This window comes from Homalodisca vitripennis, chromosome 2, assembly GCF_021130785.1.
Source record: "Homalodisca vitripennis isolate AUS2020 chromosome 2, UT_GWSS_2.1, whole genome shotgun sequence".
Taxonomy (NCBI): Eukaryota; Metazoa; Arthropoda; class Insecta; order Hemiptera; family Cicadellidae; genus Homalodisca; species Homalodisca vitripennis.
This window is the reverse complement of record NC_060208.1, coordinates 161,858,758-161,871,436: the sequence shown is the minus strand read 5'-3', so window position 1 is coordinate 161,871,436 and position 12,679 is coordinate 161,858,758. Positions and strand designations below refer to the sequence as shown.

The following is a 12,679-nucleotide window of genomic DNA, read 5'->3' as shown; positions in this document are numbered from 1 at the left end:
TATGGGGACATATTTATGAAGTGGATAAAGCAAAACGTGTTACCGAATTTGGAACCAAATTCAGTGCTGGTAGTCGATAACGCACCCTACTTACAACATACAAATGGAAAAAGCTCCTACTTAAAAAAGTAGGAAGCAAGATATGAAGATGTGGCTTTCAAAAAAAGGAATACCATTCTGCGACGATATGTTTTTACCTGAAACCTACAAACTTGTGCAGCTATATGAACCAAGGCCTGTCTGGTACGCCTTGGACAAAACTGTTCAACTAGAGGGTCATGACATCTTACGACTTCCGCCCTACCACCCAGACGTCAATCCCATTGAGTTAATTTGGGCCGAAGTCAAAAGTTATGTAGCTATGGGAAATGCATCTTTTACTATGTCTCAAGCTAAAGCTCTATGCGAAGACAAGATATCAAGTATGGGCGCAGAAGAGTGGTCAGTAAAGTGCAAGCACGAAGAGAAAATAAAAAAGGACTATGCAGCCGCAGAACCCCAGATTGACAATATTATAGAATCCCTTATTGTATCAGTTGGTTCGGATACAGATAGCAGTGACAGTGATCCAGAAGAGGAGGAGACTATGAGTGGGATTGAAGAACTCCAATGAAAAAACAACAATTGTACTCGTAAGTAACATTTGCTATTAGAAAATTATATATATTCTAGCATTTTAATTAACTAAATATTATTGAAGTGATTGTAAATTAAATAATAAGAGAATAACAAATAATAGCAATAATAGGACTTATTCGTGTATTTTTAGTTGTTATAGTGTTTAACGTGTTTTTGAAAACAACGTATTTGTCAATACTAATCGGCAAATCGAAATCGTGAGCTTAAAGTCGTTAAAGAGATTGTTGCGCCTTCATCTCAGCGGCTAGCACGTAAACGCAACCCGCCAAACAGATAGCGTTTATTTGTTGAAAGGGTAGTATTAGGACCCTACGAGCACAGCTAAATTCCTTCAACTGTACTATGTTTGCCAACCCCTACGTGTCCTACTTTCGAAAACTTACAAAGCATGAGTCTTGTGGTTTACTATATGTCAGCTGTTATTGTTGAAATATCAAACAAATTAAAACAAAACTGAACTAAGTTACATTGATCTACTACAAGTATATTTTCAGTTTAACGCAAGTTAAAATATACCTTGAATATTTTGTAACATTGGGTGGAGGTTACCACCCTCAAACCCCCTTCCCTGGTTACGCATATGAAAACGCTAGTTTTTGAAATAAAAATTAGATTTTATAAAATATTTGTTTGCAAATTAGTTTTCATTTGACCCATGTAGGTAAATATTAGTTTTAACAACTTCCACACCTATTTCAACATTATTAATTGGTTTCAAAGGACAATTTGTTTTTCTCTGGAAAGTCTTTTTGGTACTTTAGTATTATTCAGCGGCCACTATTTTCTCATGCCGGGGACCTAAAAAGAATATTCACATCTGAAAGAATTAAATATGCAATAAGATCCTTTAAGCCATTTAAATCTCCTGGGGCATATGGAGTTTGTTCAGCCCTTCTTCAAGATTAATAAATACTCTGATTATTCTGTTTAGAAGCAGCTACGCCCTAGAATTTATTCCAAAGAACTGGAGGACGGAACTTGTGGTGTTAATGCGAAAAAAAGATAGGGATTCGGCTCAACTCAACTCGTACAGACCCATAAGCCTAACCTCCTTCATGATGAAAAGTATGGAAAAAATAATCAATAGACACATTAGGGATAAAACCTTACCAGTACACCCACTCAGACTATCTCAACATGCGAATGTAGAAGGTAAATCAACTACCACCGCTCTTCACAGCTTAGTGGAAACGGTGGAGAACTGCTTCAATAAAAAGGAAGCCATAGTCTTTATGGACATTGAAGGAGCTTTCAACCAAGTAGCATATCAATCCATAGATGCAGCTATGGAACGATTTGGAGTTCCCTCGGATGCGGTCAAGTGGACAGTAGCCCTCCTAAAAAGCAGACAAGTTAAAGCAAAAAACGGGGACGAATCGGTCACCATTACGGCTGTCCCCAGGGATGGGTTCTGTCCCTCTCCTGTGAGCGATGGTGGTTGATGACCTTCTAACTAAAGCATAGAAGAGGGGAATAAGGCTACTATGTTATGCAGACGACCTAGTGCTTATGATCAAAGGGAAAAACAAAGGCACGCTGGAACGCGTATTCAAGAAGAATTAAATTTCGTAAGCAACATTACTGGTGTCATGGGGAAGGTCTTCAAATTAACCTATCAAAACAAATATGATAATTTTTACTAGGAAAAGAAATTTCCAGCTTGTACAACCTGTCTTGAAAGGAATCAGAATAAAACAATTAAAGGAAGTCAAATATCTGGGTATAATTCTGGATGAGAGGCTGACTTGGAACTCACATATTGAGAATACGCTATTTAAAGCGACAATGGCCCTTAGGGCCTGCAAGAGACTCTTTGAATTTAGATGGGGATTGTAACCCAAAATGGTTTATTGGATATATGAAACTATAATAAAACTGATGGTCACATGTGCTGCTTTAGTGTGGTGGCTGAAAGTAGAACAAAAACAGCTGCCAAGAGGCTACAGAGTCTTCAAAGGCTAGCTTGTGTACGCATCATAGGAATGATGAGTTCCTGTCCAACCCTGGCAATTGAAGCGGTCCTGGGATGCACTCCTCTGATGAAGGAGGTTATGAGGACAGCCGCTCTAAGCGCATTGAAGCTTCTAGTTACAAAAGTAATCCTCCTCAGAAGGTCACATGAAAATAACCCAGGAATTTCCTGAGGCTGAAATGTTAACCAATGTGTCAGAAGCAATGGTTAGGAAATACTCCTTTGAAAAACCATAAATAGTCTCTATTGAAGAAAGGGAGAAATGGATTAAAAAAGGAGGCCTACCTTACAGTTGGAGGAATTTAGCTGTGCTCGTAGGGCCCAGATACTACCCTCTCAACAAATAAACGCTATCTGTGTGGCGGGTTGCGTTTACGTGCTCGCCGCTGAGATGAAGGCGCAACAATCTCTTTAACGACTTTAAACTCACGATTTTGATTTGCAGATAAAATTGACGAATACGTTATTTTCAAAAACACGTTAAACAACACTATAACAACTTAAAAACAAGGATAAGTCCTATTATTCCTATTATTTGGTTTTCTCTTATTATTTAATTCCACCACAATCAGCACTTTTACAAAACAGACTGATTTTAGCGAGTGTGATGAGTTATTTGGTTCAATACGATACCTAAAAGGAGGGTTTTACCCATGAGTCACAGGAAATGTTTTCGGGACGCAGCGCATAATGCTACCCCGCCACCCCTCCCGCCTATCACCACACACTCAAGGTCACGCGCACAGCTAAGGTCCTCGAACTGTACAAGAGTCCTGAAATTTTACACAGATGGTTCACGCCTTGACTCTAAGGCGGGTTTTGGAATATATGGACCAGAATTTAACCTAGCAGTGCCCCTGGGTAAACATGCCACGGTCTTCCAAGCGGAAGTCATGGCAATAGAATCATGTGCCAGAAGACCCATACAAGTGAGGACAAAAGGAGCAAAATGCTTGATACTTTCTGCCAGTCAGGCTGCACTAGTCACTTGATACCTGTTCGTTTGATTCGAAAGCACTCTGGGAATGGAAGAATGCTCTGGCAGAGCTGGCTAAGAATAACGTAACACTTGGTTGGGTGCCGGGCCATAAGTGTATTCATGGAAATGAAAAAGCAGATATCCTTGCTAAAATGGGAGCAGAGTCCATGGTGGTGAGGCCAGAGCCAGGTTGCGGGATAGCTTTCTCCAACAGCAAAGCTCTTGTAAAAGATTGGGGAAAGTAGATAAGAAACTTAAATTGGAGTAATGCTAAAGGGTGGGCATCTATCCTAAATCAGAGTAAGGAGGATATCAGAATGATATTAGGGATGTTGACAGGACGTGGCCCCCTTAGGAAACATCTTATGAGGGTGGGCAAAAGCAATCAGACTGATGAATGCAGACTCTGCGTAGAAGAGGAAGAATCACAGTGGAGCATATTTGGCTAAACAGTCCTGCCATATTAAAAATTCGGAAAAGAGTCCTGGGGGCATATCTCTTCAGCCCCAAGGACATCAGAGAACAGTAGCCCTCAAATCTTATCGGCTTCTGTAAAAGTCTCAAATTCTGAGGACACAAATGTAAGTAAGGGAGGCACAAAGGTCCTTTTAGGACTAAGTGTAGAGACAATACGTCTCTGTCCCTCAGAATAAAAAAAATATGTTTTGCTATATTGTGAAGCACAGTGCAACAGACAACTACTTTCAGGTATTTTATCTAAAGCTATCCTAACACAACTTCCCAAAATGGGAAATCTTCTCTTAAGTTGCCCACAGCTTCTTTCAATTATAACTCTTTCCCTAGCGTGACACAAGCTAAAGTTTCTTTCTGCATAATTAGTTGGCGGTTTAAATTGTGTTATCAACCGTAGCGATATTCCGTATCCAGATTCACCAAGAAGACAAACCACACTACTAAAACGGGACAAGATTTCCCTCACTGAACTCCTGCGCCAAATGCAGGTGTCATGGACGCTCCCTGGCCACTCTATGCTTATGCTTGTACATTTTTCAAGCATCACATATACCTTGAACATTAATTATTATAAGCCCTTTCTTGTTTACATACTCGTCATCATAGAGAATAGGTTTCTTAATCACTACGTGTGTTTAGTCCAGTGCACCAATGGCAATAGGTAAACAAAATTGTCTCTGTCACAGAACTTTTGATTCATTTACATTTACTGGTGTTGTTGGGCATTTGATACAAAATTAACTCTATCAGTAATTTGATCAATAACATGGCTTATATTTTTGCATGCTGTAGATCTACGAATACCTAAATCTTTGGCAATGCCTGTCTGAAAACCAGGATTGGCCACAAAACTTAAGAACATCTCCATTTGTTTCCTAGGAGAAAGTCCACCCCCGAGATTATCACTTGCATTTAAAAACTCACCAGCTAAAAAAAAATTAAAGTTTCTGTCTCAAACCGTAGCAGTTCTTTATACTTATTTATTTTTCTACGAGCACTACACTTTTTGGTTGCCATGTGCATGAACTCCGCCATATCTGAGGTAAAACTATCCAGTAACAAAAAGCTAGCATGCCCTGAGTGAGACAATAAAATCCTAGCAATTGCTAGCTTTAAGACCTAGATATTTCTCTTTATTCACTTGAATTCTTAAGCAAGTACTAGGTTTCTGGGAAATTCCTAGCTGTTGCTAGTCCTTAGAAAGTGCTAGCTTTTCATTCACTTCAAACTAAGCAGTTGCTTTAAAATCTCTTAGACCTAGCAAGTGCTAGGTTTTATTCACTTCTCCCAATTTGATGAGAATTTCTCTGTCTAAGTCCTTGCAAGGAAGTAATATCAACCAATCAGGTAATAGTGCTAGATTAAAACCGAAGTCTAATTTTATCTCTAAAGGATTCTATGACGTTTCGAAACATGTTTATAACTGTAACTACATAATTATGTTATCAACCATTCTATTTTCCATCTTTACCCCCAACTTATACCAAATGCTTGTAAACTGTTAGGAAGTTTGGAGGTCTGGCAGTTATATCAAGTAGATAATTATTACAGACAAATATATAATAAAATAATATTATTGAAGGCTTATAGCAAACTATTCGTATAGAATATTGATAGAGGAGCAGATTGGGGTGCCAATATAAGATCTTGCATGAGTTCAGTTTCTATCTCGAGCCACCCCTGCTTCTTCTTATTTCTATATAGCCTCTAGTACTAATGTATTGTGCTTAATTACTGTAAATTTACCAGTGCTTAGTTTCGAATTAATTCTGTTAACTGTAATAATAAAATAATAATAATAAATAAATAACACAAACCTATATTGTTTGTTTTAATACATTTCAACTATATTACATTTTGAAATACTCTTTATACAATGGAGCTATAAAACCTTTAATGGTGCAACTTTCAATTTTGCTGCCAGCTGTGCCTGCAACAGACAGGTATATTTAGTCAGATTATTTAGTAACATTTTAAAAACTATCGAGAAATAAAAAAATGTGATTCAAAGAATAGAAACATACTTAAGGTGGCAATATATTGAAAGAAAACACAAGGGTTAACATCTAAATTTTTCATAAAACAATCACATGTATCATGGAAGTGGCTGTATACTCTCTGTCTGACAAAAAAAGCTGAAAAAGTTCAATTTAAATTTTATACAGAACTGATATTTCATTCATAATTAAAAGCAAAAGAAATAACAGAAAACAATTCCAGTCATAAAATGAAAACAAATAATAATTTGCATACATGTTAATTCCTTATGAACTGGAATTATCAAAGGACGTTGGGGGTGGGGAGGTGGAGGGGAAGAAACATAACATTATACATTTTGAAGAAGAATCACTTGGCAGCAAATAAAACAATGTCATGGAGGATTCAAACATTGTGTTTACGATATACAATGTTTTTGTGATAGGGCACACATAGGATGGACAAAACAACCTCTAAACGCAAGCCAAAAAACACAAGAACATTTCTGAAAAGGGACAGTAAAATAGTCTAAAATTACTCAAAATTCTATGTTACTGGTCTCAATACAAGTACCATTTCATGAAATCAAATCAAATGCCTGGCCCGTGGGGGACTGGCATCCTCATGGGCATCAGCCACTGTCCCAGATGGGATCGTGGGTGATGTACCATCCTCGTCTTGTGCTGCAACTTCTAAGGGAGTGGCAGGGCAAAGGAAGGAAGCCACCTTCCCTTATCACTATTCCAGTGACAAGGGTAGAAAACCTTTCCCCCCTCTTGGTTTGGCCCTGAAATTGAGAGCAGTTACCTATCCCTTCCTTTCCTGATGTTCCCACCCCTACTTTACCAACAACCCCAGACTAAGGTGTTATGCGACCCGTGCTGAGAGTCTCGTGGCACTGGGGGTATATTCAGAGTCTTCAACGGAGCCTTCTGAGAACCAGGGGACACCCAGTCGTAATTACCCTTATCTTCCTAACCGGGTCACTGGGAAGATGGACTGCAAACACCCGGTTCTCGTGGGAACAGAATGGAGCATGAGAAAGAAAATAAAAACAAAACTGAAACTCAAGAGGTAAGCGAAACTCAACCAGAAGAGCTACCGATTGAGCAATTAAGAGTGTCTGAGATGACCCCAATGGAGGAAGACAGACTTCTCTTGTCAGAAGGCGAAGTTCGGCCGGAAGAGCCAAAAAAGAAGCGACTCTCGAGAGGCGAACTACGAAAGCGGAGGATTGAAGAGGCTGTCGCTAGAGGTGAGCCGATAATCCCCCGGAAAGAAAGGCAGAAGAGGTGGGAAGAGAAAAACCGAGCTCTGATAAAACCACACAACGAAGCCGGTTCCTCAAAAGGGAACTTGGTTGTTGTCGGGGCCCCAGAGCAAGGGAAAACTCATTCCGTACCAGCCCAAAAACAACAAACCCCAAGCTATGCAGGTGTGAAGAGGCTGCGATCGCAGCTGACACCTGAAGAACAAGCAAAGGGAGGGGAGAAAAGAAGGAAGGGGCATGATGGAGGTGTCACTAAGAAGACAACCGAAACATATGCCGAAAAGATCTCTGTGGAGAAGCTGGCTATTGTCCGGCTTGAACACCCAGAAGTAAAACACTATCGATGGAAGAAGCCAACAACCTGAAGAAAGTGCTGGGCAAACGCGCCTTTAAGGGCAAAAACGTTAGGATGTCCAGCTGTCATGTTGAAGGTGGAGCGATAGTGGTCGGCTGTGTAAACACAGAAACTAAGGAGTGGCTGGAGAAGCAGGTCCAGGAGCTGAGTCCTTTTGAAGGAGTTCAGCTGAAAATGAGCCCAGCTATAAATTTTTGTAAGAAGCCTTGTTATGTTTATGTTATGTTATGTTTAAAAAGCCTTGTAAAGATTTTTAAAGTGTCAACTTTCATCCCTAAGGACATCGAGGTGGACAGCAAGCAAGAGCTGTTCGAAGCCCACAAAAACCAAAATGACCTTGACACGGACCAATGGACTGCTTTTGGAGGGAAATCTAGCACCAACGGCGAATTCCTGGCCCGTCATGTGGACGAAGACTCCCTGAAGAAGCTGAAGACTCTGGCGATGCGCCCATTTTTGGGCAGCGACAGGATCACTTTCTAGCTGCAGAGAAGTAACGACCAATAGAGGATGACAGCGGTGCTCCAGATAAACCTACATCACAGCAGAGTAGCTACGGCAACACTCTGCCAGAAGATCCTGGCTGACGACATAGGCGTGGTCCTGATCCAAGAACCATGGACCGTTGGCAGTCGTGTGATGGGGATGAGCACCGCTAAAGGTAATTTGATTTACGATTCTGGCAGTAACAACCCTAGAGCATGTATATATGTCAGTAACAAAATCAAATCACTAAAAATGGCACAAATGTGTTCTAGAGACACAGCCGTGACAGAGGTTCACTTGCAGACAGGTGATGGTAACATCAGAATCCTGTTTGCAGCGGTTTACCTCCCATACGATTCTCCAGAATCACCGCCAACTGCGGAGATGAGGCGGATAGTGGAGTTCGGAACCCTTACGCGGAGGCACCTGATTGTCGGTTGTGATGCGAATGCCCACCACACCGCTTGGGGGAGCAGCAACATCAACAATCGGGGTGAGTGCCTCTTGAATTTTATAGTAGAATCTAACTTAGTTATTATGAATCAAGGCCGTAAACCAACTTTTGTACAAAGAAGAGGTACAGGGGTAAGAGAAGAGGTCTTAGATATAACTCTGGCTAGCAACTATATTGCAACTAAAGTTTTAAACTGGAGTGTGCTAGATGAAGCATCTGCTTCAGATCATAGGTATATCTCCTTTGACATAAGGTCGTACAAAAGAAATGAGACCTATAGAAACCCAAAGAAAACAGATTAGGTAGCTTTCAATGCAGAGCTAAAAAGCAATCTAGTAAGGGAAAATGGGTATCAGGGGCAAGGGGTCGAGGACATGGCGAACTCCTTGCAAAACGCCATGAAAGAATCGTACCACAAAGCCTGCCCCGTGATAGAAAAAAACTCAAGGAAAAAAGGATGTTGGTGGAACCAGGGGCTGGAAACCTTGAGGAAAAACCTTCGCAGAGCATATAATACATGCAAACGTGCAGGGAACTGGGATAGGTACTCTGCTGCCCTAACAGAGTACAATAAAGAGAGGTGAGAAGAGCTAAGAGAAACTCGTGGAGAGAATTCTGTCAGAGTATTGATAAGGTACCTGACTGTGCAAAACTCCAAAAAGTCCTAGCTCGAAGCCCCATAAATGTGGTGGGTACTATACTTAGGGAAGATGGGACTCAGACCAAGGATTCTGTGGAGACTCTTCAGTGTTTACTGAATACACACTTCCCAGGATCTTTTCAAACCAGTGAAACAGTTGTTAGTGAATGGCGGCGAGAACCTAGAGATAGCTCGTCTAAGGAGGACTGGAACTGTGCAAAGACTGTTGTCAACTACTTAGGGATAGAACGGGCCCTGGAGTCTTTTAAGCCGTTCAAATCACCAGGTACCGATGGTATTTTTCCTGCTTTACTGCAGGAAAGTGGGAACTTGGTGATACCTCTAGTTCTACGACTGTTTAGAACTAGTCTAGCGACAGGAGTCATACCCTCATCCTGGAGGACCTTCGGGTTATATTTATCCCGAAGCCAGGTAAACCCTCCTATGAGGTTGCAAAGGCTTATAGACCAATAAGCCTAACATCCTTCTTTGTCAAGACCATGGAGAAGGTTCTGGATAGGCATTTAAGGGACACAGTCCTCATCAACCGTCCCTTACATCCAAATCAACATGCCTATCAGAAAGGCAAATCTTGTGAAACAGCCCTACACTGTCTGGTTGGCAAGATTGAGCAAGCTATTGAACAAAAGGAAATAGCTTTAGCAGTATTCCTGGATATAGAAGGAGCTTTTGATAATACGAGTACTCACTCTATAGTGTCTAAGCTTACATCTAGGGGTACGGAGAAAACTGTTGTTAGATGGATAAATAACATGCTTAAGAGCAGAAGAGCACAGGCATCTCTGTGCGGAGTCACAAGAGAGGTCTAAACGCAGCGAGGATGTCCACAAGGAGGTGTATTATCACCAAGCCTGTGAAACATAGTTGTGGATGACTTACTCTGGACTCTGAATGAACAGGGTATGTACGCTCAAGGCTATGCAGATGATGTTGTCATACTCATAAGAGGCAAGCATATGGTTACGTGTCTGGAAATGATGCAGAGAGCACTGGCCATTGTGGAGCGATGGTGTGACGAAGAAGGACTTGCAGTGAATCCTTCGAAGACCGTCATGATACCATTTACAAGTAAGAGGAAACTGGAAATCACACAGCCAGTCCTATGTGGGGGCCAGATACAGATAAACAGGGAGTTCAAATATCTAGGAGCCAAACTAGATGATAAACTCACTTGGAATAGTCATCTGGAATACATAATCAGCCGATCTCAGACTAAATTGATGATGGTGAGACGTGCGGTAGGATGCACATGGGGGCTTAGACCCGACATGTCACATTGGCTGTACATCAGAGTCATCAGACCAATGATGGTGTATGGCTCAGTGGTATGGTGGCCAAAAGTCCAACAGGTGACTGCCGCAAAAACCTGTCAAAGGTACAGCGGTTGGCATGCTTGGGGACAATGGGCGCCATGAGAGGAACACTAGCCGCTGCTATGGAAGTAGTGCTAAACCTCCCACCCCTAGATATATTCGTCATAGGAGAGGCTAGGATGGCTGCCTACAGACTGAAGTGCAATGGGAACTGGCATCATCACCATGCTAGTAAGTACTCCAAGATCGTTGACATTCTCAAACTGGATATTCTAGAAATGATGTCTGACAGAATGGCAAAGGTTGCGGACTGGGAAATACCATTTCAAGTCAACATTGTTGAAAGGAACGAATGGTCAAAAGGTGAGCCTGACTACATGAAGAAGGCTCTAACCTGGTACACGGACGGGTCAAAGACTCTGAAGGGTACTGGGGCAGGGGTCTGGGGAGCCAGACCTAGGGTTAACTTAAGCTTTAGCCTAGGTAAACTGGCAACTGTCTTTTAGGCTGAAGTTAAAGCCTTTGCAGAATGTGCAAGAGTTAACGTGGAAAGGGGCTACAAAGGCAAAACCATCTACATTAACTCGGACAGCAGGGCTGCTCTGCAGTCCTTGGCCAACCATGACTGTAATTCGAAGACAGTCTGGGAATGCCATAAGGTCATGAAATTGCTGGCGAAAACCAATAAAGTTATTCTAACTTGGGTGCCTGGACATAGAGGAATCACAGGAAATGAAGGGGCAGACAGTTGCGCTAACTTGGGAGCCAACTGTCCTCTTACCGGTCCTGAACCAACGTGTGGGGTCTCATATAACTTAGCACATAGATCAGTTACCAAGTAGATGGCTAACAAACACCTACAACATTGGAGAAATACTGAGGGGAATGTATAAGCAAAGCGGATGCTCAAGGGACCATCAAGGAACATTGCAGCAGATGTCCTTAGAATGAGTAGAACGGAGATCTGACAGGTGACTGGTTTTATTACAGGTCATTGGATATTCCGAAGTCACCTGAGAACAGAATAAGTATTCCAGTTCAGGAAACACTGTGCAGGAAATGTGGCGAGGCTGACGAAACAGCCAAGCACGTCATATTTGAATGTCCGGCATTACAGAGCAAACGCTCAAGATCCCTAGGTGTTCTTATGCATACGGAAGAGGGGTTAGAACAGGAAAGCATTGTTCAGAAGATCTCATGGTTTTGTAAAGGCCTGGTATTTGGTACAGCTTAAACCTGGGAGAGGCTGCACAATAAGCCGGATGGCTGAGAGGCAACTACCAGGCCTAGAAAACCTGGCCCTCTGTTACAAAAAAAAAAAAAAAAAAATCAAATGCCTGGGAAACTTAACCAAATTATAAAAATTAAAGCAACATTATCCAATAAAGTTTGGACAGACATGATAACTTCAAGAACCAGAACAAAAGAGTGGAGTAAATAGGAGACAGGAAGAATCCGTATATCCATTCCTCCCCATCAACTCTTGCCATCCTGTCAATCTTTGTCAGCGTCCATGGTTGGCATTGAGTCACTGAACCAGGCTGTTGTGGTGATGCAGGATATACCTTCAGGGAATTTCTGGTTTGTCTCAACTTATCTGCTGTGAAACATGCATCTAATGTTTTAGCTGTACGTCTGTGTTGTGCCATATTTTTTTATCTGTACTCCTGACAGTATTGGGTTTCAGGTTTATGTTATATTAATGCCATACATCTTTTTTGCTATAAACTTTGATGTGTTTTCTTTTTTCACACATAACTTTTTTTGGTGTGAATGTTGAGCCTAGAAACCCTTCCCACCATAGCTACGTTATGTCTAGAAAACTCTTACTCTACTGTGCTTTGGAATCATTTCTAAAACATTGTAATGCACTCAATTGAGAACACCTCCCCTAAATTACACTTAATTTTGAGTCTAGATGTCTTTGATGTCTAGATGTTAAAAGAGTTAGTTTTCAAGCTTCTTCAATGCCAACTCTTTTTGTATCTTTCCAGATGTATAAGTCTGTGATAGTGTCCGATTTCAGATGCTGCACGTAGGAGGAAGCTAACTAGAGATAGTCTCAATATTCACGTATAGTGTATACTACATGTTGAACA

General features: G+C 41.4%; 1 protein-coding gene across 6 annotated transcripts in view; it reads right to left on the bottom strand.

The window, feature by feature from the left end:
* Positions 1-5,881: 5,881 nt before the first annotated feature.
* Positions 5,882-12,679, bottom strand: part of LOC124354936 (uncharacterized oxidoreductase YjmC-like) — a 40,069-nt gene continuing 33,271 nt past the window's right edge. For all 6 annotated transcript variants that reach the window (XR_006921724.1, XM_046805751.1, XM_046805752.1 and 3 more), the window contains one exon: positions 5,882-5,994. Coding sequence is in view for 5 of the 6 variants with exons in the window: in XM_046805751.1 (XP_046661707.1) it covers positions 5,947-5,994 (48 nt within the window). In the remaining variant the exon portion in view is untranslated. The remainder of the gene's footprint in view (positions 5,995-12,679) is intronic.